General features: G+C 41.9%; 1 protein-coding gene across 1 annotated transcript; it reads left to right on the top strand.

Annotated features, from left to right (window-relative positions):
• Window positions 1–6,497: 6,497 nt before the first annotated feature.
• BPIFC (BPI fold containing family C) lies at window positions 6,498–23,056 on the top strand. The gene is made up of 15 exons (XM_026063469.1): window positions 6,498–6,603; window positions 7,052–7,163; window positions 8,691–8,819; window positions 10,304–10,459; window positions 11,272–11,335; window positions 12,156–12,216; window positions 13,112–13,203; window positions 15,181–15,354; window positions 16,087–16,140; window positions 17,423–17,593; window positions 18,139–18,206; window positions 19,607–19,649; window positions 20,507–20,570; window positions 21,389–21,465; window positions 23,015–23,056. Exons 1-15 carry the CDS (start codon window positions 6,498–6,500, stop codon window positions 23,054–23,056), a joined length of 1,413 nt encoding a protein of 470 aa, XP_025919254.1.
• The last annotated feature ends 1,062 nt before the right edge of the window (window positions 23,057–24,118 follow it).

The raw sequence follows: 24,118 nt of genomic DNA, 5'->3' as shown, positions 1-24,118 counted from the left end.
AATAACAGCACTGCCTTCCATCACATTGACTGCTCCACCCAATTTGATGTTATCCACAAACTTGCTAAGAGTGCATTCTGTCCCATCATCCAGATCATCAATGAAGGCATTAAACATTATTGGTCACAGTACTGATCCCTGAGGAACCCCATTAGCAACTGGCCATTAACTGGACTTTGCACCACTGATAGAACATATTGGCTGGACTGCCTGGTTCAAATTTCCGTGCACTTTATCTAGCCCCTATCTCACCAATCTGGTGATGAGACTAAGGGAGACTGCGTCAAAGGCCTGGCTAAAATCAAGGTATACCACCATCCTCAGCCCTCCCTTGTCCACAGTGCTAGTCAGCTCATCATAGAAAGCAATGAGATTGGTCAGGCCTGATTTGTTCTTGGTAAACCCATGCTGATTGCTCCCCATCACCTTCATGTCCTTCATGTGTTTAGAAATAGCTTCTAAGATGTTTCCCTCAATAATCTTCCCAGGGGGCTGAGGTGAGGCTGACTGGCCTGTAGTTCCCTGGGTCTCCTTCCTTGTCCTTTTTGAAGACAAGTGTGATGTCTTTCTTCTTCCAGTCATCAGGAACCTCCCCTGACAGCCATGACTTTTCAAAGATGATAGAGAGTAGCTCCGTAATGACATTGGCCAGCCAGTGCCTTCAGCACCTTCAGATGCATCCCATCTGGTCCCACAGACTTGTGTATGTTCAAGTGAGTTAGGTGATCCCTAACTTTTTTTCCTCTACTTTGGGTACTGTTCACTTCCACAGACTCCGCTAGGAACCTCATGGACCTGGGATGCCTGAGGGCAAGCCTTACCAGTTAAAACAGCCTTTTCCATGTCAACTGTCACCATGTCCCTCATCCCACTGAGCAATGAACCCACACTCTCTTTACCCTTCTTTTTGCTACCAGGATACTCACAGAAACCTTTCTTGTTGCCTTTCACCTCCCTTCCTAGTTTCAACTCTGACTGAGCTTTGGCTTTCCTGACTTAATTTTTACATGTGCAGGCAATGTCTTATATTCTTTTCAAGAAGCTGGTCCCAGCTTCCAGCTTTTGTGTACTTTCTTTTTGTGTTTGAGCTCAGTCAGGAGATCCATGTTTATCCATGCTGGCCTTCTGCCACGCTTGTTCAACTGTCTGAACATTGTAATGGATCATTCCTGTGCTCCAAGGAAGCTGTCCTTGAAGGTTAGCCAGTTTTGAAGATTTGCTCTCCGGGGCAATTTCCCACAGATCCTCCACCTCTTTTCTCTTCCAGTGGGACATGTGCTCCAGGTCTGGATCCAACAGTGCCATGGCTGGATGGGCCTTTTTAAACAGGGCCATGCGGTAGTGTGCCACTGCTCCTTAAGCTTCAGTCCTCTGACTGTCACTCACAAAGAGATAAAGCAGTTGTTTCTCTGAGGACTAAACAACTGTTGCTGTATACAACAACAGTTCCCCCATATCATCCTATACTTAACTACCAGGGCTTTCTGGCACTAATTGCCCTAACTCCTAATCTTATCACAGGAGCCTCAGATATTGATGTCTTTCATTGTCTGCTCCCCCCTCTCTCTTCCCCAGCACTTCACTTCTCTCCCAGGAAGGCACAGAGGGGTGAGAAGGGAGTAGCTGTGGGTGGGCAAAGTGCATGGCACTCTTTTCTTGAGCATTTGAAATTTGGGGGAGCCACTAGTGTCTGTGGGTGAAACTTATCCTTCACTCTGGCTGCCTTCTGTGAACTCTTCCACTGGGACTGATTTAGGGACAATACAGTTGGTGTTTCACAAGGCAAGATCGTGTCTGTTTTACCATTCCCTATCCTCCTTATGTCTTTTGGTGCTTTCTTTTTTTTTTATGTCTGCCCTTCACTGAATTTGTAAATAGGAGATTTTTTTACCCCCAGAAGGATCCAGTCGCATTTTTCTTTGTTTGTATGCATGAAAAGTTAACTCATGTTCATTTTGATCTGGTCTTGTTCCCTAGTTGACAGAGCAACAGAAACCATGTATGTCCATCAGTGTGCTGCAGACTGGAGAGCGTGGAGAAAGGGGAGAACTGAGGAGGCAGGGAAGGGGAACAGCCAGACAGCTGCTGGTATGCAGCAACAAGTTTCTATTTATTGCCATGCTGATGAGCTAATTGGGTTTCTTGTAAACGTGGTATAAAGGGTCATGGTTTATACCCTCTTTAACATATACATGGGAGCAAATGCTTGGTGGCTTAAAACAGAAAATCAGAATAAAATACTGCTTTTATAGTCTCTTTGTAACATCTTGAAAGGTGAAGAGTTTGGACATAGAAATAATTTATAGCATATTTGAATGTGTTATCTGAATATATCTGTAAACAGATACTTGGCTTTTACTGCTATATTTGTAGAAAGAAATGATGAAACTGTTCTGGAAGCTTCAGTCTGTCTTTGTTAAATTTTGCTGAAAGTTTTATCTAAACTCCTGGGTGGTATTCCATTAGAAGAACCATAAAATGTTAAAAGGATATGATGAGAGCAACATTAAGATAACTTCCATACATTCAGGCATTTTTAAGTCTTGGAAATCTAAATGGATGGAAACAGTGGAGCTTTTCCCTTGCTTTGACGGAGTCGAGGAACTTGGGTAAAAAAAATTAAAGGAGAAGTTTATGTAGCTGAAGGTGTGTTTTTTATTCATCTTCAGTTACCAGAGATATAAATAATAGAATGATCATGCATGTGACTCCCTAGGTGAAAATTAAATTTGTGTATAGCTTGAGTATTTGTTGACTGACTGACAACTGTCTCTACCCTTTTCTATTCATGGATTGCACAATGAAATGACTCAGATTATCCAGTGAAGTTTACCACGCCTGAGGGAATTTGCCTGGATTACATGGGAGCTAATTGATTAAATCACCTCTTTGACAAGCCAAATAGTACTGGTTAGCTGAAGGATAAGCAAGCAGAAGAAACAGAAAATATTAACTGCAAGGATCTGATACACATATGTATGGTTTATGCTGTATCCTGAGCAATTTCAGAACAGATGGACCTAGACTGTTGTTTTCCATCTGTTCATGCTAACAATTATACATCCATTTGTTTCTTTCATATACAGACCTTCCTATGAATATTAGTCCTATGGAACTACTGAAATTTAGTCTCCATCAAGCTTTCCTCTCAAGTCCTTGTGAAGTCAGTGCAGAAGTGGTAGACAAAGACAGCACACCCACTAAACATGACTGAGCTCAGCATCCCAGTGCCTGAGCACCTACACCCAACAGTTTACACTGCCCCCTGCTTAGTCCCTAAATGAAATTAGACTGATAGATTTAGCCTGTGACACCCAAAATAGTTTGGGACATGGTTACCTGAGGGACCACTCCCTGTGTGTTATTGCTGAAGATAGCAGCAACTGGCTGTCTTCAGCCTCACAGCTCTTGCCTTTAAAAGAGAGGGTTTTGGCTGTAGAGAGTTTTCCCTGCAGCATCCTCAGCCCTGTGGTCTGTCACAGCAAGGCTCTTCTCTGCGGCTTCCAGAGGAGAGGTAGGATAACAAATACTTTGTTCATGGTTGTTCTTTGTTGTGGAGTGACTTTGTTGGGAAGGAACAGCAGTAGCCAAATTTGGCTAAATTTTAAGATTTTTAAATTATGATAACTATACCTAGGTAGAGAGCATTCTATCAGAATTCTGGTATTTTATTTTTATTATAGAAGTGAAGCATATTTTTCTTTCATCTCTCAATTGGTATTGGTTAAAATTAAGGAGAAAATATTAGTCTTACTAAGAGGCAAAGGTGTTCTGTGATACTGTTCAAAACTGTATTTTACACAAAAATTAGGCTGATTTTATCTCACAGTTTTGCAGTTTGCACAGCTTAAATTGTGCTTATGACTGAAAATGTTTTAGAGGTTTGCAGTGGGTTATTATCTCTAACAGATAATGAAATAGATAAAGAAAGATATTCTAGCAACATTAAAAAATGTTTTTCAGGAGTTAGGGGAATGTGCTGTACCTATAGATGGTTTCATGAAGGCAGCCTCCCATCCCACCTCTATATCAACTCCCTGTGATAACTAGAGATTTTTTACATGAAAGTAATGCCAGAAAAGACATTCCCATGTATTTTCAGCTGTCTGTAATGCAGCGTAGCTGCTGGGAAAAAGGAAAAACATCATTAGGTGACCTGTTTGCCATTCATGTTATGAACCTCAGATAACTGATAACTCCACAGAGGACTCTTCCCAACTGACTATTCTCTGGTTTTGCCCAGTTTGGTTTTAAAATTCTCCAGCAAGGTGGCTTCTCCTACTCTTCCTGGGAGACCTTTCTGTCAGCAACAACTGCTGACAGCAACAGCTTCGCACTAAATGCAGCCAGTGGTTCACAAAGCTTAGTTCTGTCCCAATTTTAAACCCAGTCACAGAAGCCCACAGATGGGAATTTGCTTCTCTCATTCACTACCACTGTGATAAATCATGTAGAGCTACGAGGGACTACTGATCCTGTGTAATCCTGGGTCAGCCAAAATCAGCCAAAAGCTCCCACTAACCTCACTGTGGCCAAGTGCCACCCATAGGTTTTTTTGCCTGTCTTGTGGTTTGTTTGTTTTTTTTAACATGCTGTCAAAGAGAAAGGGATGAAGGGAAAGGGGGATGACAGGTCATGCTCACAGTATTATAGAAAAAATGCTATTAGCAGTCTTTTCTGTCACAATGATCTGTTTAGTTATTGACAAGTTATTTGCTGGCAGCTTTTGAAAGATGTGTGTCTTCCAGAAGGACCTCGGTGCCTTTAGGGGCAGGTTCTCTGTGAATAATGGCAGGGAGGTGGGGGGGGGGGGCTGTCCCATTACTTGAAGAATCATCCACAACCATAGAGTGACTGGTGACAGCTGGCATGTAATTCCACATTTCATGTGATTTTATAACTGATACAGGTTTGGCCTGCCTACCTTGACCCACCTCAGAGAGGTAAACAGTGAATCCTTCTGCAGTCACAGGAGGAAGATAGCACTCCCCATAGGGCAATTCATTTTAAGATAGGTGGAGTGAATCTCTCTCCACTATAAAGATGACTGTCCCAGATGAGAGGCCTAACTTTTGAATGGCTCTAATTAAATATGACGGGATCCACCCAAGTATATTGTGGAGGGACAGCCATCTGTGAATGGTAAATGAGGCTTCTTTGTCCTGGGCATTAAGTCACTGTCCCAGGCTGTGAATATCCCCTTAAATTTTTTGGAGAGGAGACAAAAGAACAGAAATCAGCCAGTTGCTGATAAGCTCAAACAAGCTGAAAAATTAAAGGAACCAAATGACTAGCAATAGTATGTAAATTATTATTAAACACACTCACTTGGCTATTATGAATTTGTTCTTGTAAAATACTTTGAGCACTGAAGCCCCTATCTGTGAATGGAGGGGCAGGCTATAGCAAGCTTTCAAAAAGATGCTAGAAATCTCAGGTTCATTCAACTGAAGAAATATATAGGCACCAAAAAAAAAAACCAATGGGGAAAACATGAAAAATATCTGGACTGTGACAAAGAGGTACAAAACTGCCAATTTGAGAAGCTAGATCATGGCACTCGACCCTATTAAAAATCAGTAGTGGTGTGAGCAAAATAAAATGAAAAAATAAAAATGTGAGATAAAGTAGAACTGGTGGATTTGTTTCAGCATTTTCCCAGTTTCCCACAGGACACTAACAAGGATCCTTTGGAAGCCTGAGATGAGAAATAAAGCTCCATCATGGACCAAAACCTAAATATATTCCAAAATAGAAATGAAAAAAAAAGCAAAAATAAATGGCCATTTGACCATGAAGTTTGCAAGGAGAGTTTTTGAATAAAACTGAATGCATTTATTACCACACAGGTGAGGGGATACAAAAACATTTTCTGCTGAAAAAAAATCACTTCCTTTTGAGCCGGGAGGGATCATAAAGGGCTTCTTAAAGTTGTGGCTAAGATCTTAACAAGTGGTTCCTAAAGCGGGGGTATCCGTGTCTATAGTTAAATGAGCTGAACAGATTTTCCAGAGTGCTAAGTTCCAGTGAAGTTCCAGTGACTTCTGCTGAATCACCACCAGATACTTGGAGCTCCGCATATTTTGGGAAAAATAGGCTCCTTATTTTGGTACGGGGGGGGGGGCGCGGATCACAACCTAAAAATGCAATCGCACACCCCTTTGAAAAGGATTTGTCCAAGTGGGTGTATCTCAAGCACCTTCTCCATTTCCTGCCAAGGTGAATGACGAATTGGCTGACTTTTGTCCTCCACCCTGAGGAGCTCCATTTCCCAAACAATCTGTGGAAAACCAGCTACCTCTTTCACGGTTGCTGGGTATTTACCTTATCCATTCTGGAGGGAAACCTGATGACAGAACAACTCACTCCAGGGGAGAAAAGAGTACAGCCACCATGTGACAAAGGTTGCTGACCCTCCGTCAGTTATGATGCTTTCTGCATGAACTTCCACTGTTGTTACCAACATTTATTAACAGGTCCTGTGAAAAACAAAGAAGATGCTGAAGATTTGCTGTTCTCTGCTCCTCTTAAGTTTGCTCAGTTTGCAACTCAAAGCTAACCCTGGGCTCAAAGTGAGGATCAGCCAGAAGGGGTTGGAGTATGGTATGTGTGATTTTTTGTTTGTTTGTTATATTTTTTAGGAGCTGGTGGTGTTATTGCATTGAATTCTGATATGACAAACATCTTAGGGAGTGAGGGCAGTGGGAGGAAATGAGCTGATCACAGGCTATAAAGAAAAGGAAGGTGTAAGAATATAATAAAGCAGAAATGATTGTGGCATACAGAAAGGTGCTTGACAGCCCAGTACAACATATCCAGGTTCATCTGAGTTCAGATATTGAATCAATTAGTTTAGCTCTTGCAGTGACCAGGAGTGAGACCTGAAATAGCACTGCTGGGCCTCAAATGAGACACCTTCATCCTTCTGTCCCTGTGTCCATCCAATCAAATGGAAGCAGGCAGTGTTTAAAATCCCCTAAACTGAAAGCACATAAACATAAACTTCCAGTCAGTATCAAAGGCAATTGAAGTGATTACTATCTTCTTGTAGCCAAGGAGGTTGGGCTCAAGATCCTGAAGCAGAACATGGAGAAGGAGCAATTCCCTGATTTGAGTGGCTATGAGAAATTTGGGCTTGGTAATGTCAAATACAACATCTCAAGGTAAGTAACAATCCTGCAAAATAGCTTTTTGCCATATAAGATTAAGATACTATCACTATATGTAGCACTGTGCATGCATAATTGTGGGAATGTCAATGTGTTTTACAGTAACTATCACTTAAAGGAGGACACCCTTGTTTGTGACCTGGGACCTTCATCCAAACCCTGATGAAATCACAGCAAACATACATAAAGAGTGATTCCTTTCACTTTTTTTTTTTTCCAGATGGAAATTAATTATCTGGTCTAATTTAGTCAACTAAGCTCTTACTGTGATCAGTGGAGAGAGCTCACATACTCAGAGGGCAGTTCCACCTCTGTTTTAGACACCTATTTTAGAATGAGATTGATCATCCTCTGCAGATGCTGATGTTTTTCCACTGAATAGAGAGGGAGCCCAGACAATCAGTTTACACCAGATATCTAATTTCCAGGTGGCTGAAGTGCACCAGAGAGGAACCTGGATCAGAACTAGCTGCTGATGTAGAATGCATCCATAAGAATTGATTTTAAAATGCTATGCAGTGTAACTTGGGTAATGGTCCTGGTAGCTGTCCACATCAATTTTATCATTGGATTTACAGGCTTGTTTTAACAGCAGGACAGAAAGAATGTCAGCTTTGTATTCTGCTTGTTGCTGGTTGTATTTGTTGTAAACACCAGGACTTTCATCTCAATAAATACTCCTGCTTGGTAGTATGACTCTGACAGTACACATGCCACATAGCAGATTCCAAGTCTCCCTAAAGGCAGTCAGCCTTAAGATCTGCATAAGAGATGCAGAAATGTTGCATGATTTGAAATAGTAAAAGAGCAAAGTTTTAAAATATACAGAATCCTCATGCATAAACACAAAGGTCAGTGTCTAGGTGCAACATTTTGCACTTCAGTGCTTAGTCTGCAACATGTGTACAAAGTTAATTAGGCACCTTGCTGGTTGCTCAGACAAGCACTTAACCAATTTGCCTATTCAGTTGTGCTAAGTGAATGTAAAACTATGTTAGGACATAGGAGCAGGGTTACACCTATTGTAGCCTGAAAAAGTGCAAACGAGCAGGAATGACTCAATGTAATAGCTGAACTTGTATGAATGTAGCAACAGCTGAGAGTAAAGAATTCAAAGTACAATTAGTATCTGTGTCTGTAGTTGAATGAGTATTACTATAATTGCATCTCTGTTTTGTTTACTAACCAGCTGAGTTGCAGGAAATTGTAAATAGATACTTCAGGAATGCTACAGAAAACAGATTTGATATTAATCTCAGAAATATTCTCACCAGAAAATCAATTGTAAGACAATGCAAACCATACAAGCAGGGAATAGAAACATTCAGTTTGGTTCCATAAAGGGCTGTGACTCCCAAGGAGTCAAAGTTATCCTGACATCCTACCATTTCATTCTCTCTGAGGGGAATTTGTATGTGACTGAAATTTAAACCTTGTTGTGGCTTCACCCTGACTCTTGGAGTACAAACTTTTTTCTTATTCATATTCTTTTTTTTCTCCATTATCTCCCTCATGTTCTAGAATAAGAGTCACTGCTCTTGAATTCCCCAGTGCTTCCATCTCTCTCATACCTGGGATGGGGATAAAACTGGTGATTGGAAATGCTTCTTTAACCATTGATATGAACTGGAACATAAGAACCTGGATGTTGTAAGTACAGGCTGATGTATCCTGGATGTTTTCTTGATGAAAAAGGATATAAAGATAAAAATGCAAAGTTTAGTTTTCCTTGTGACCTCTTCATGACAAAGTTGCTCTTTAACAGCTAACACCAATAAGCCAGGAGTAGACTGGTCCTTCTCAACAGGTTTGCTGGTGGGAGATAGCCCTAGTCCACTAATCTGTAGCACTGATAAAGTAGCATCTCTGTGGGTAGTAAAAGATCGAAGTTCTGGTGGAATGCTTGACATGGTCCAGCCTGTAGCTAATTACACATTTAGAAAAACTGTGAGACAGCGGATCACAGTCTAGTATACTAAACTCACTGGTATTTAAAGTGCAGCCTCACTGTTAGAAACTCTGTGCTCTCTCCAAGAGAAGCAGCTCAGAAGCCAATGGAAAAAGGACAAGTATTCAGCAAGATCCGTATATCAGTCTCCACACCTTCCCAGTCCTGGGCTGCTTCAGAGGAAAGAAATCCCTCCTCTTTCTTCTCTACAACTCACATTACCTATATTGCTAAACTGACTGAATTACAGCAGTCTCTGAGCTGCACTTCCAGACTTCTGCTGTCAGGGATAGGGAGTGCTGGATGCTCTGTGAGGGCAGGGGAGCAGGGAGCTGAGGATGATGGCATGGCAGCAGGGGCAAGTAACTAATCAGGAAGTACCCAAGAAAGGCAAGCAGAGCAGATCTGCAACAGTGACCAGGCTCAGCCGGCAGTCCAAATTGCAACGTAAGTCCATAAGGATGAGGCAGGTCTGAGGCCAAGCGAGGAAGTTAGGCCAGCAAGGCACCATCAGGATTAATGAGGTACAAGGCTGTACACGTAGCTCAGGCAAGGACCTGACTTTGAATGTTAGCTTCCAAGCCAAGGGGCAGAGACCCTCAGTGAAGCTTCTCACAGTTCTTTCTCACAACTGAATTGTTTTCACAACAGTTTGATCCAAGATAACACAACTGCACTATATCAAAGCTGGTCTTGAGCATGGGCCATCAAATCCCTGGGAGGGTGGTGGGGTAGGGACTGCAGAGCCTGTAAGGGCACACCAGGCTCCCTGACATCAGTTATGCATGGACCTTGCTCAGACAGCAACAGACCAGATCCAGTACAGTTCTCTTGCCCAGACCAATATCAGATATATTGCAGTTCCCTCTGTTGTGGAAACACTTGTCTTGTAACTGGAATGAATTACTGTAAAATGGTGAATTAACAACTTCCCCAAATCCATTTTTTTCCAAGCTCCTAACATGGAGTGTTAGTATACTACTTTGTAGAAAACTTGATTCTTTGCGGATTCTATTAGAATTTATTTTCATTATAAGAAATGCAATGAAAAATATTCAGATAAACAACTTTGTCTTACTTCATCCTCAATGAACAGAAGAGTCTGTCTGAGAGTTAATCTGAGTCTTGAATGTTCCCTAAAAATAGATTTTTCTTTCAGTTGTTTATGTATTTTTACTTTATGCAGCAAAAACACTGGAAGAAGCACGGTGTACATTTCAAAGGTATTTGTTACTGCAATCTTTTCCACACCCCTGGATAACATAGGTCATACACTGATATCGCTTACAAGCTGCCAGACGACTTCTGGTGATGTAGACATCAAATTGGATGGAAAACGTGGGTAAGTGCAAGAGTTTTGTATATACTCAGGGAGAAAGTAACTGTCAATGGCACAAAGACAGCTTCACAAAATAGGGCACCCAGAATTGCTTTTAGGAGTGTACTTGCATCACAGGTGAGAATCAGAGCCCTAATCCAGTGTTAAAATGTGTTTCCTCAGGCCAAATTTGACCAATGTCCTTGTGCCATTTGTCCACACTGTCACTTGAGTAGAGGATAAATAGAGCAATTCTGTCAGATCAAATAATTCCTCATGCTCCTTCAGCACACAGTTCTTTCCAAATGCTGCTTTAATCCTCAACCCTAGGTAGGAATTGCATGCTTGTACTATGCTTTAAGCACTTGTAGTCACAACACTACAAAAACAGCAACAAGGCTGCTGCGTGTTGTGCCTCTGGTTACAACCCTATGCAATATTATTTCATTGTTTTCTTCTCTCACTGTCTGAATACAACTTTTGTCTCCTTTTTTCTTTTTTTTCTTGCATTGGAAGCTCCTGGGGCACAGACTGCTTATTTATTCTGTGTTTGTATATACACGGTGGTGGTAATATAACCTGTCCAGTCTAATCATTGAGGTGAACAGTGCTGAAATTGTCTCCTTTCAAAAGGTGGCCCTCTGACAGTGCTTACATTTCAGAAAGCCCCAGTTTGTATTCAAATATCAACTCCGAGGCCATTAAATTAGTGATGTGCAGAGATACTTGATTTTTTACAGGAACAGCTTTATAAATAAGTATACCCAAGAAGTATAAAAGTCTGTCAATGACTGTAGTGTTTGACCTGTGAATTGCTTTTTTTTTCTTTCCTGTAGCTTCCTGCATAACTTCTTTATTAAGTATCTGAAGAAACCCATTCACAGAAGTTTGGCTACTAATGTAAGTCTTCTAAGTTGTTTAGGGGGAAGCGTTTAAGAAATATGACTTTCACAAGTCAATGCTGGGAACTTGGCAAAAGAACTAGAAAAATAGTATAATCTGATTCTGGTCTGAGAGCACCATCAGCATTTTGCCAGTCAGAAATGCTTTCAGATAAAGTGCCAAGTTCACGGCCAAGATATTGACTGATGCAGAGCTAGGTTCAACCAGGGCAGTAGCAGGGCCAGCAGCATGTAGTTATTTTCCCATTGTAATGCAGAAGAAGTCTGTGCCTGTGTATCTAGAAGCATCTTGGTTATTGGTTAATCATTGTACTCAGCAGATTGAGGGATAAAACATGTATTAGGTGACACATACAGATCTTGTAGTATGGCATCTCATAGTATGATATACATATATCTCATAGTGTCAAAGAGGTGAGTAGTTCAGATGACAACCTGCCCATAGCCTCTGAGAGAAGACAGAGCTTGAGGTGGCTGTGTTTCTGCCCCAGAATGGGGATCTCTGCTGTGATACCAACGTGAGATCTGTCTCCTTCTCATACTGTCTAAGCCTCTAGTTTTGTCACCCACATCAGGCTGCTGCCCTAGGCAACTTCCTATTTTGACCGTTGCCTAAAGGCAGCTCTGACATAGGATATGTTTACATTGCAGTAAATACTGGCGTTGGGGACCCAGATAGCTAAACTCAAGCTAGCTCAGGAGCTTTGACAAATGCTGCAATGTATGTCACATATGCAGACAGTTTTGCCAGCACACAGTAGAGCAGTGGGTACAGGCTCACACTAATCAAGCCATAACTTGAGTGTGCTTTTATACAGTCATGTCCCAACATCAGATCTGGGATCCAGCTGATAGATGAAGACCTCCGATCACTGAATGGTGAGTCACTAGTGACATCTTTTCCTTGTACTTTCTGTCTCCTGCTCAGTGAGATTCTGTAGTTCCCTAAGCAGCAGCTGCTCAGCAAAGCCTCCAGAAGCAGTATGAGCCCCACATTCTGCCTTGCTTGCAGGATACTTCTGAGGAGCCAAGAACTTAGGAATGATTCTCAACTTGCAAATGTGGCAGTCTGCACATCTATCGTCAAAAGTGCTGCTTAGCAAGCAGCACTGATGATGAGGCTGCTTTCCCTTCCCGTGTCCCATGCTCCATGAGTCCTCCATGTACCTGCACTTTAAAAACTGAGGGCAGCTCTCTTAACCTGCCTGGAAATTTAGGTCATACTTGGCTATTTATCTGACTTGCCAAAGGCAAAATGAAAAAGTTCATTTGTAAAAAGCTTCTCACTGCAACCATTTTGGGCCAGATTTGCAAAGGTATTTAGGCACCAAAATTGTTAGGCAGATACTGCATGCAATACACAGTAGCACCTAGGCAGTTCAGGTGCTAAGCTTTCTGGGAAAGCATCTGCAAGTTAGATGCTCTTTGAATGGATGCAGAACTGATTGACAAGAAAGTCCAGTACCTTCTCCTGCCCCGAAGTACTGCTAAAGTCATTTCCTTTTTGTGGTTACACCAAACTTATTTTTCTACAATGGGAAAATGCTAGGAAAATTAAAGGAGGTGCTTTCAGGTAACTGCCAGAAGAAACAGCAAGCCTTCAATCAGAATGCATGTTAGGAGATCCTCCGCTGATTTTTTTTTTTTCTCTTTTCCCCTTTGGGGACAACCTTGTATATTCTCCTTCAAAAAATGACTTAGTTTTAATTAAACCTAAAATTCTTTCTGTGCTTTTGCAATATCTGGCATTTTGTTTTATTTGCCACCCTTACAGTCCTAATGCCGATTGATGATTTGGCTGAAATAGACTACTCTTTAAACAGCTTGCCAGCAGTCTCCCGACCATACATTGACCTGGACTTAAAGGTAATTGCCTGTAGTGCTATTTGCCAAGATTGCTTTTTTATTATGATATGATCCTCTTTCTAGATGAATATGATTGCTGTTTTGAACATTAAGACACAGTATCAGAGAAGACAGACATTCCAAAGCACTATCGCATTTGTTATTGTGATCATTTTTAACAATCCTGTTGTAAAATGAATTATTCAAAAGCCACATCCGTTTTTTTTAATTGCTGGTGAATCAGTTACAGCAAGTAGGGAGCAGTAAAAGTTGACTGAGCAGTTTAGAAGGAAAAAGAGAAAGTGAAAGGAGAGAAGAAGAGGTATCCATCTTTCTCCTTGTCACTGTTGGTTAATATCTGGGACTTCTTTGTTAAGTCAGTCAGGGAAGATTTCTACACATCTCAGTGAATTAGATGAGTCTGCTGTCAGGAGAGAGAGGAAAAGACAGAGCAAGCCTTTAGAAGCAAGAATTAAGCCTCTGACACTTTGAATGGGAAGAGAGAAGACCCTTAGAAAATGTATGGAATTCTGAGGACTGCTGCAGAGGTCAAAAGCCATGCAAGTTTCCTTCAAATAAAGAAAAACACAAAAAGAAATAAACTCTTCTTAGGCACTGAGACCAGCATTAGACAAGATTCTAATTCTAGAATGACTTGATTGTCATTCTATGTAAGGTGAAAAGGTGATTTAGCTGAGGGTAGTTATCATCATCATCATAGCACCTAAGATCCTTAATGAAGCCTAAAACCCTTTGTGCTAAGTGCTCTACAAAGGGAGAACAAATAGACAGTCTTGTCACAAAGATCTTATAAATTAAGTATAAACAAGAGACAACAGGAAAAAAAGCAGACAGGAATACAAAAGATCAATGAGCCAGTATCAGTCAGTATGGTAGACATTGGTCTCAGGACAACAACTCTGTGACCACTGTCAAATTCCTCTGGGCAAAGTAGTTTTTAAGGAGGGACTTAAGGTAGACTAGTATGGTAATGTCATGGGTGTTTACAAGAGTTACTCTCCCATGTAAGATGTAACATGGGAAAAGACAAAGTCAACAGCTGTTAAATTCAAAAAGTTAGGGTTGAATGTAGAGGTCATGGGCAAAGAGACTCAACATTTGGTAAGCATTTTGATAGTCCTTAAGAGGTGACAGGAAATGTAGAGATAGGTGAGGAAGGGTTGAGAAAGTAAAGACACACAGAATATATTTGAGATGAAACAGAAAGGAGGAACTGATAAAAGGGATATTAAAAAAAAAAGTCTTAACTTCTGAATTCTTAACCTTCCTCACTATAAATAGGTTTTACTTTTTGTCTAGATGCTTTTGGAAGTATTAGATCTGCAAGCCGTGGCTAATATCATGGGTAGTGCAAAAGACAACACAGGTGTTTTGCTGTCTGACAACAAGTTTTGTTGTCTTTCCTTTCTATCTCACTGGCATTCTTTTGCCTGCACAAGTTGCCAGTTTGCTTCTGGGTAGAACAAGGTCCTGATCCTAGCTAGAAAGGCCTCTGTAGTTTTAGAGATCCATCTTCTAATTGAGACTATTGGATAGCTCAGGCTAGCAGTTTTCAGGTTTCAATCCCTGGAGGTAGGGAAAGGAAGAAGTAAAGAAGCTTTTCTAGAAGAAGGAGCCATAGTTATGCTTAGTCATGCTCTTCATTCAATATTTAGGCCCTTAAATAACAGGCTTTATTTCCTGAGGGGTAGACTGTCTTCAGTAGGTGATCTGCATCTCAAAAGGGAGATTTCAGGCGTCTTCTGTGGAGGAATCCCATCTCTGGAATTTATCTTCACAACCTGCGTGAAAGAGCAAGGGTTTTGGGGTGTGCTGCAAGGCCTTTGTGCTCATTTATACACTTAAATGAATAGCCTGAGCTGATGTTGGGAGTTGGGGAACAAGGAGAAGGAAAATAGCTTTGTTGTCTGAAATCACTTTAAAGTCAGTCAGAAATTTTGAGTGGTACTGATTTTTATTTCTCACAATACTTTTCAGGGGATAGTCTACCCAGGTGGAAACTATACTGCCCCCCCCTTTGTGGCAGCACCCTTCACTGTCCCAGACCAAAGTGACTCCATGCTCTACCTTGCCTTCTCTGAGTATTTCTTTCAGACCTCCTCCTTTGCTTACTACACAGCAGGAGCCTTCAACATCACCATTGCAGAAGAGGTGAGTAGGATTCACAGAGGAATGGGTTCAGAGTTGTCCAAGTAATTTAAGACATGACACTTGTCAGTGTAGTGGAAGATTCACTGCTAACTGGCCTGTGAGTCCTGTGACAGTGGATCATAAACATTAAGGAACTGTTATGCTGTTTTGTGCTATATAGATTCTTCAGCGCATAGCCAGAGGTGCCTAGTTACACTGAGCAAAGTACCAAATGCTGGCAACTTTCCTGCAAAATAGTATTTTTTATAGATCTGAGGTATAGGCCCTTCTGAAATGGATAAAGAGGATTTACCCTGGGGAATTAGCTGCCTCAGTGGCCATTTTCTAAGGGCCCTTTACCTACTCAAAGTACTACAGGGGCCACGGAAGCAGAGCATATGTCACAAACCACAGCAGCTGTGGCTTGGAGGCCAGGCAGGCTTGGCTGTCCTGTCTCCAGGAGGTTCAGTAAGTCCCAAAGCCTAAAGTCTGCAGCCCAGACTCTAAGAATATTATTGCAACTGTACTTCTGCAGAAGGTCTTAATAAGTGTTTGCTTCCCCAGAGAGTGTTTTGGCATATGTTACTGGGAAGCAGCTTTAAGTATGCTGAGTCCTTTAAGGATATTTCTGAGAACAAAAGGTACAAAATCAAAGATTCATTGAAATGACAGTAATAAAGCATTTAAAGAAAAGTCAGGCATAAAAATCATGCCTGGTAAACTCATGTCTTTCTTTTCTTTTTCTTTTTGCAGACTTGCAGTTATTTTAATATAAGCACAGAGATATTTGGCAGTATCATCCCTGAGGTGAGTATTGTTATTTCCACACACCCTTAGGAAACCACTATCTCTGGCCCCCCTGGGTGTGAGACAACTGATTACTGGTATATTCCAAAGACTTTGCAGGGCCAGGGGGCTCTTGCAGCAGAGAAGTGGGAACATCTATGTATCCTAAGAGCAGAGCAGATGGGCCTTCTCAACTCCAGCCCCCACAATCAATTGAATGACTTGAGCTGTTACCAAACTCAGCCCATAACCTTGCACATCAATCTTTGCTCTGGGCACTGGGCCAAAGCCATAGTTGTTTCCACCTAAAACCAGTTCTGGGTAGGAAAAAGCTTTCAGTCAAGAGTCCTGCTTTGAGAGAGTTCTGACTGGCCTCAGCTCAGAAATAACTCCTTTCCCCTGCCCATACTTGCATGATTGCCTTTGCTTCACTGCTAGCCTGTGACTCACTAGCAGAAAAAAGGCAAGCTGACAGATGGGCAGAAAATGGTTGTATCTATGGAAAAGACTAGACATATACAGGATTGTCATTTATTTCAAGAGAGACAATGAATAGAACAGGAGAGAGAGTATGAGCCTGCGTGGTTTCTACCAGACTTGACAGACAGGCTGAGCAATCAAATATGAGCATAAGAGATCCCAGGCTTTTAATGCCAAGGATGGATGAAATTGGACTTGGGGTTCCAAGAACTTAATGTCCTTGTTTGCTTGCAGGATGATACTACGTTCCTCCATAAGAAATCGAAAAAGTTTGTTCCAAAGGCTGTCATCATATGGTCTTCTCCATAAAATGCCCTGAGCTCTGATGCTAATATTCCATCCCCCTGCTCTAAGTAACAAGTTTATCTGGCAAATCTACTCCCTTCTCAGGCAAAGGACAGAGTGAGGCTCTGAGGACAGTCCAGAGCAGGAACCTACCTTACGGGATGGGTGAATCTCAAAGTGACTCTTGAGCTCTTTTGTTCTGTTACTTAAATGTCACATTCATGTTCCATTTCTTTCCTGTGTTCACAACTAATGTTTAATTTTTGTGGAAGTGATTCAGAGGAAACAGGATTCCTAGAGTAGAAGGAACTTTCCACTGCATTCCTGATACGGCCAGGACTGTTGATTTATCACCAGAGGAAATTTCTATTTCCAGCTTACTCAAAGAATCTCATGTTATCAGCTGTTCTTAAAACCTCACCTTAAGGAGCTACTTCAATATGATTACTTTGGAGAATGAGGAAAATGTATTAATCTGATCTGTTCTACAAAAAAAGCATTTCTCAGACTTTTCTTTTTTGGCCTTGGATCCTTACAGGTAGTCCAGCATTCAGTCACACCATACCCAGTGATGTTGAAGCTAATGGCTACTAAAACACCTATCATCAGCTTACAACAGGATTCCTTTACGCTAGAGATTCAGGGCTCCATGGAGGTATTTGCTGTTCTGCCAGACTCAACCACCCAATCGTTGTTCACAACGAACATAGTAAGTATAATGAACAAGGCTACGTTTAAATCAGATGTATATGTTTGTTCTTTCCTTCTTTTAAGTCTGTCATGGAAACAGAGAGGACCAGATTTCTTCTGTTTAAACATGCAAATTCACCTTAGTCATGGGCAGTGCCTATGTGGGCCAACTTAGCCTACAGGAAATTTCTATGGGAAAGAATGTTTTCCTATAGATGAACAAAAATCCAAATATATCCCAGCTTCAATTACCTAAACTTCTGTTCTCTGGAATGCCTGTTCTACAGGTATGAGTCATGTCTCTTGACATCTTGTTCATTTAACTGAAAATGTCTTTGATTAGTGAAATCTCATTACCTGCATTTCAGATCCTGTCAGTGCCGCTCAGACAACCAGACATTTTCTGTATGCAACCTGCATGAACCATGAGCTAGGGAGAAAGGTGCACCTATAGGGAACAGCTTCTATACATAACCAAGAAGATGATGTTTTTGTATTTGTGACTAATTCTAAGCAAGGATTTTGTTTTCTTTGCCTGGTAACCCAAGGTTTCTTTTTCTGCAGGCAGCCAATACCAGTATTGCTGTGAATATATTTGACCAGAAGCTAATGGGCTCACTATGTTTGAACAGGTAATTCAGGGACAGATTGGCCCAAGGTCATTCAGAAAGCAGTGTTAATAATCTTAACGTTAGCTGTTTAGACACATGATCAGATTACCGTAACTTAATGATTGTGTTTCTCTGGGTGAGTTCACCTGCAGGAATTCCATCAGGAAAAAGGTTTGCGCTCCCATATCTTTCCTCAGGCTTGTGACAAGTTAAGGTCAGTTGCTGCTGAGCTTCAGTAGCTCATGAATCCTCAGTAATGAATCCATCTATCTGAGCTTGACAGACTTTCTCAACCTGAGGCAATGTGGCTGCTATAACTAGTGCAATTAGTGAATGTAACAATCAATTAGTTCTAGGGAGTTATATTTGATTTAGTAGCTCAATTTAGTCTAAAATCATTCATATAGATCTTCATCTGGACTAAGATCTAGCTGTGATTCCTTAATTCTCTGTGGCTATGCTTGTATAGTTTAGAGCAGTCAGCAGGTTTTTCTGTGACAACTGCCACAGTCCCCAAGGGACTGCCCACCAGCTGAGGATTACTGCAAGACAGTGTGCTCATCAGACCTCTCTGCTCCTAACATCTACTTTCCCCTCTGGGCAAGATAAAAGAAGTATGCAGAGGGCAGTTATGATGACCCTGAATCATTTGAGAGCTTCCCTCATCCCTTTCTAGCTGGTCAGCTTTCTAGCCCGTCTGTGCCACCAGAGAACTGCAGAGTGGTCCAAGACACAGGAAAGAATTTGGCCCCTTGCAGGTTCCCCCTACGTTGATATTCTCGTAGCAGAGATTCCCAAGCTGAGGCATTGCAGCCTCCAGAGGGCCACAAAGATGGCGACTGGAGCCGTAGGCCTTTAGAAATCTAGCACATCACATTTTATAGAGAGAAGCTCTGTATACTGTGACCTCATAGCTGGAATTTGGGATCCTGATTTCACAGAGGTTCCTTCTGGGGAGTTAGTTATAGGGTTAAGGATATCCAGAGTCTGTCAGGAGTTTAAGGACACTAGTGAGATGTTAGAAGTTTAAGGAGGACAGTGTTATTATCAGTTTCCCACAGCAGCATTCAGAGAGGGGAATCCACAATGTGCTTGGAAACCTGCCTTGAGAGCTGGGGCGCTGGTGCTGTGGAACCTTAGGAATCTTATTTTGAATAAGTACTCATCTAAACTGCTCTGAATATGGAAACATATAGCAGCACAGACATCATCAGCAACAGCATACTATGAACAGAATTTTTCTTTCTAGCCCTAGTAGGGCTCACATCAAAGCATTAAGCAAAAGTATCAAAATCCTTCAGAAAAATCTCTTTATGGGTGCTTTGTAAGGCCTGGAGCCTGACAGCAGTGGCTGTACATGACTAGAATAATGTGCGTTTGTCCTTTCTAGTGACTCATCTTGTTTCTCTTCTTTCCCTCAGGCTTCAGTACTCCCTAACCCACTCCAGTGTTGGTTTTTTTGAGGTAAGCTGATAGTTTAAGCACAGAGGAAATGCAAATCAAGAATTTCAGTGATAGCCAGGCTTAAGAGTAAGCAGCTAAATTCTGTCTATTATTTCTAAATCATCTGACTTCATTTCTTGAATGGTTCTTTTCCCATCTTCTGGCAGCCACCTTTCTGCTGTGGGTTTAAAAAAAGTATATTCTTTGGGGCAAGTTAAGTGCTCTGAAAATGAGACACTCTGCAGTCTCTCTGACTGGTGTGTCATACTTCATCAGCAAGCACAAAGATGCCTCAAATCATAACCATGAAACACACAGCAGTAATCTGAAACGTAGCAGTAGACAGAGCGGTGTGCTGTCAAAGTGATCACATGCATGACTGAGCAAGAGGCACTTCATGTGGTGCAGTGGTACTCATCACAGATGCTCATAATTACAGTAGGGAATGGGAGCTGAAATTAGTCTCAAATGCCTGAAATAGTGCTGTTACAGCTGTAGAGGGGAAAACCCTGCCTCCATAGATAGTCATTTAATTCTGAGGACAATCAATCAGTTCTGAGAAGCTGAGGAGAGAGGATTAAAACTGCTCTGGTCCTGCTTTGCTGTTGGAGATAAATTATCTTACGAGTAAAGGAAATTGACTGTTTTTGATGAAAATGTTGTCCAAGAATGATGAGAGCCATTTGCATTTTGCATTTCATTTCCTTTGCATCATTTCAAAGACTTAAGATCCAAAGGTCACTTTAACTTGTGACTCTCTTGGGCCAAATGAGCTGAACAGTTGAACGTGAGCCTATAGACTCCATCCAGGATTAGGGCTTGACAGTTCCACCACTATCAGGAAGTAATCTCTAACTTAATTTTCTTATCTGTGGCAGATCTCACTTCTGGAGAACATCCTATCTTATATTTTACAGACTGAAGTAATTCCATCGGCTAATGGTGAGGCTACATTTCTAACGACTAGCTAAAAACTTCTAGCACAGTGGGTGGTTCTAGTAACTTCTACTGACTTTTACTGCTTAGATTACCACTTTCCATTAACTTGAGCAGAAAATGACCATCAACCAGTAAGCCATGGAATGGGGAGATTGATTTGTAGGGGTGTGAATACACTCTCTAACTGGCACTGTTTTGCAGTGTCAGCAGAGAAATCCAGGCAGAAAGGACCCAGAAACTCATCCACTTTTACATCAGTGAAGGTTCTGAAGTGGTTCTGAAAGTAATAACTGAGGCAGTTGATGCATCAGTCCAGAAGGATGTCTCTCCAGTCTGTACACCTGCCTGAGGGCCACTGTGTGTGAAATGTTTTCCTCTCTAGAAGACCAGCACAGGGCTTTTGCCTTACATAAATCTTATTTAAGTCCCCAAAGAGGGAGACATTGCTTTGTGCCAGCCCTTTGTACCAGGATGAATTTCACCTTCCTTAGTTAATGGAATTAAATGGGAACAGCTTCTAGTGAAGGCTAGAACTGTATTAACACTCCCTCAGGTCATTAGGGACAAATCACTGAGTATGTAATGCATAATGCGCTGAACATGAAATGCCTTGGTTTTACTGCAACACTTTGCCAAGAACATCTGTAATTCATTCCCCATTGATAGGTGAGCATCACACCTACCTCCCAGGGCTGCTTGTGAAGACTAAGAGGTTAATTATTATAGATGACCTAGCAGTCTCTGGATAAACAGTGCTGATGAAGGGTGGATATTTATTACCCTTTTACTGCATACCTAACTCATTGTGTTTGTCTCTTAAGCTAAACTGTCAAAAGGATTCCCTCTTCCTAATCTGGCTAATGCTACCTTGACAAGACCTCATATTACAATTGCACAGGTGAGATTTTGACGCTCTTATGAAATAGTTATTCCTATTCTTTTTTTGGCTAGATATTTGTTCACCTTCTGTTTGCACAGGAAATTTCCTGTATCTTCAGCTAGCTAAGTAGCAAAAAGCCCTGGGTTTAAAATGAGATCTGTAATGCCAGTAAAATCCCATAAGAAACAATGTTTCTTTCTTTGAGGGGGAGAAAATAAAACTGAGTTATGTACATAAGCGCTTAGTGATTAAACACACAGCTTGCTCAGCCTTGCAAGTTCCAATTCAGTGTGAAAACAGACTTGCCTTTTAAAATTTTGTTCAAGCTTGGCTAATCAAATCAAATTAGTTACCCCTACCCATGCAGTTCTGCTGAATTCAGTAGAATAGCTGAAATGTGAGAGAGAAGTGAACTTGATTTTCATGCACATAGTATGATTAGATTTTGTTAATAACTGATGATAAAGGCTGAGGCTATTAGCCAAAGGTAGTTACTGAGCTCTCAGAAAACATCCTCTGCCTCCTGATTATTCTTCTCCAAATCATGCAGTATTCTGCACATCTTGCAGCACTCTGTAGCCCTCAGTTTGGATGTACAGTGTGTTGTTAGAAAATCAGACTGTACAGGGAATAGCTGACAAATGAATTTGTAGAAAATGGGTGAGGCAGTTAAATTTCTCCATTTGTCTTCCAACTTCTCAGTCACTTTCTGCTCTCCAGAGACAGTCCCAGACCCTTGCTTGTGCTCAAGCACAGAGCACAACTCAGGGAAGGAAATGCAAAGGTTGTTTTAATCTTTCTTTGTGTCCCACTTATCTAGCAGCAGCCCAATTCCCTACAAAGTAGAACTTGGAGACTACTTGCAGTTGCCAAAGCTGCCAACAACCTTAAAGGCTAAATATGAACCAAGGATTTCAGTGGTTCTGTGGGGCCCGTTCCCCACCTCTTTTTCTCTAGCCACAATCTCTTCATCAGTAACTAGGAATGGGAGAGGACACAGGAGAACTGCTCTACCCTATCAATATGAATGGGGTTCCCATTTAAAAGTTAATTTTATAGTCTCCACTTGCAGCCCAGTCTATTGGCTATAGCCAATAAAAACAGATAGGCAACTCTTTCCATTTTTCAAAGATACCATATTAGACTGTGATGGACTGCTCTGCAGAGGTTCATTGCTCTGTTTGCATTGACAATGGGGGAAGCCTTAAGGAAGAGTTTAGATAAGATGGTTAATTTTTAGGTTGCTCAAGTTAGGTAAAAATAATCCCACCTTGGGATGATAGTAGTTCCCCCACAGTTCAGATGAACTTTCCTGGGTAGGCTATACGATCTTCAGATGTACCTTCTGTTGCTAGCATGGTGCAAAGTGGTAGGACCTGAGGCAGAAGACGGGACTGTCATTATTAGTCTTTGTACTTTGAACTTCTCAAACATGTTACTTCCAAGTCTCAGCTATTTTCGGTAGATTTTATGACATTTAACACTAGTATAGAATTGAAATAGGGGGTGGGAGGGAACCTTTATTTTGTAATTCACAGCATTTCAGTGACTGTTCTTCTCCCCTCAGGGTTACCTGTTGATTTCTACTGATGTTCACTACAAACACTAAAGGAGGAGAGAGACCATTTGTTAATCACAAACTTCAAATCAATAATGTGACTCTGAAGGCTAGGCACAGTCCCATTCTGCTGAAATGTGTAACTTGAGCCCTGGCAAGAGTGATGTCCTGGTTTGTGGAGGGGGAGAAAGCCCAAAGGAGGCTTACGGAATGTTTAATTAAGGCTGTGCAACAGTGGTAACAAGCAGAGACTCAGAGGAAAACATATGACACATTTGGCATTATTTATTCTGGGTTGTTTTTTTTTTTTACTGATGCAAAACTGTGTTTTTGTAAGATTAATGCCTCTCTTCAAATAAAATCTTTATATACTTCCAGAAAGGTGCACTTTTTTTTCCCCCCCTCCCAAGAGAAGGAAAAATGCAATGTCAAAATGCAGCTAGGGCAGACACTCCCGTTAATCTTATATTTCTACTGTACCAATCTTAAATAACTTCCTTCTGAATGTGGTGACTGTAGGTGGGCAAACTGTTCCTCCCCCCCCCCGTAGCAGAGCACGTCCAGGTCAAAACCGCCCCTGTCTGCACTGGGGCTGCGCACCCAGATGCGTAGCTTGTGTTAGCCACAGCCACATGAAAAAAACACTTCTGTTTCTTCAGCACAGCCAGCCCAAAGGTCACACCCAGCGTGAGGGACAAGGCAGCAGCTCACAAACTCGTCTTCCTTTGGCCCCACCATAGTGAGAGGCAGGGAGGCCTGAGGCAGGGAGGCTCACAGCAGTGCGCCCCGTGGCAGCACTCCCCTTCTCGCCCTGGGGCCGGGGAAGAGCTCAGCTCTGCATCCCTGCCATGCTGGACGGTCTCCAGGCTTCGCTGCATTGCACTGCATCTCCCCCTCAGCTTTGGCCGCTGCCCAGACGGCCCGAGCTGAGGGCGTTGGAGGGAGCCACAGGGCTTCTGTGCCCTCAGGGGCAAGAGAGGGGAACGGGAAGCGGCTGCTGCGAAACGAGGGGCTTCCTCTGAAGCCTCAAGGCACAAGAAGCCGGTTTAATCTCACAAAGCGTTTTTATTGAATGGGTAAAGCCCCGGGCTCGGGCCGCAGCGCCGGCGCGGC

The sequence above is a fragment of the Apteryx rowi genome, unplaced genomic scaffold (genome assembly GCF_003343035.1).
Source record: "Apteryx rowi isolate R43461 unplaced genomic scaffold, aptRow1 scaffold_1001, whole genome shotgun sequence".
Lineage (NCBI taxonomy): Eukaryota > Metazoa > Chordata > Aves > Apterygiformes > Apterygidae > Apteryx > Apteryx rowi.
Note: the sequence above shows the minus strand (reverse complement) of the source record. Positions and strands in the feature narration are given on the sequence as shown.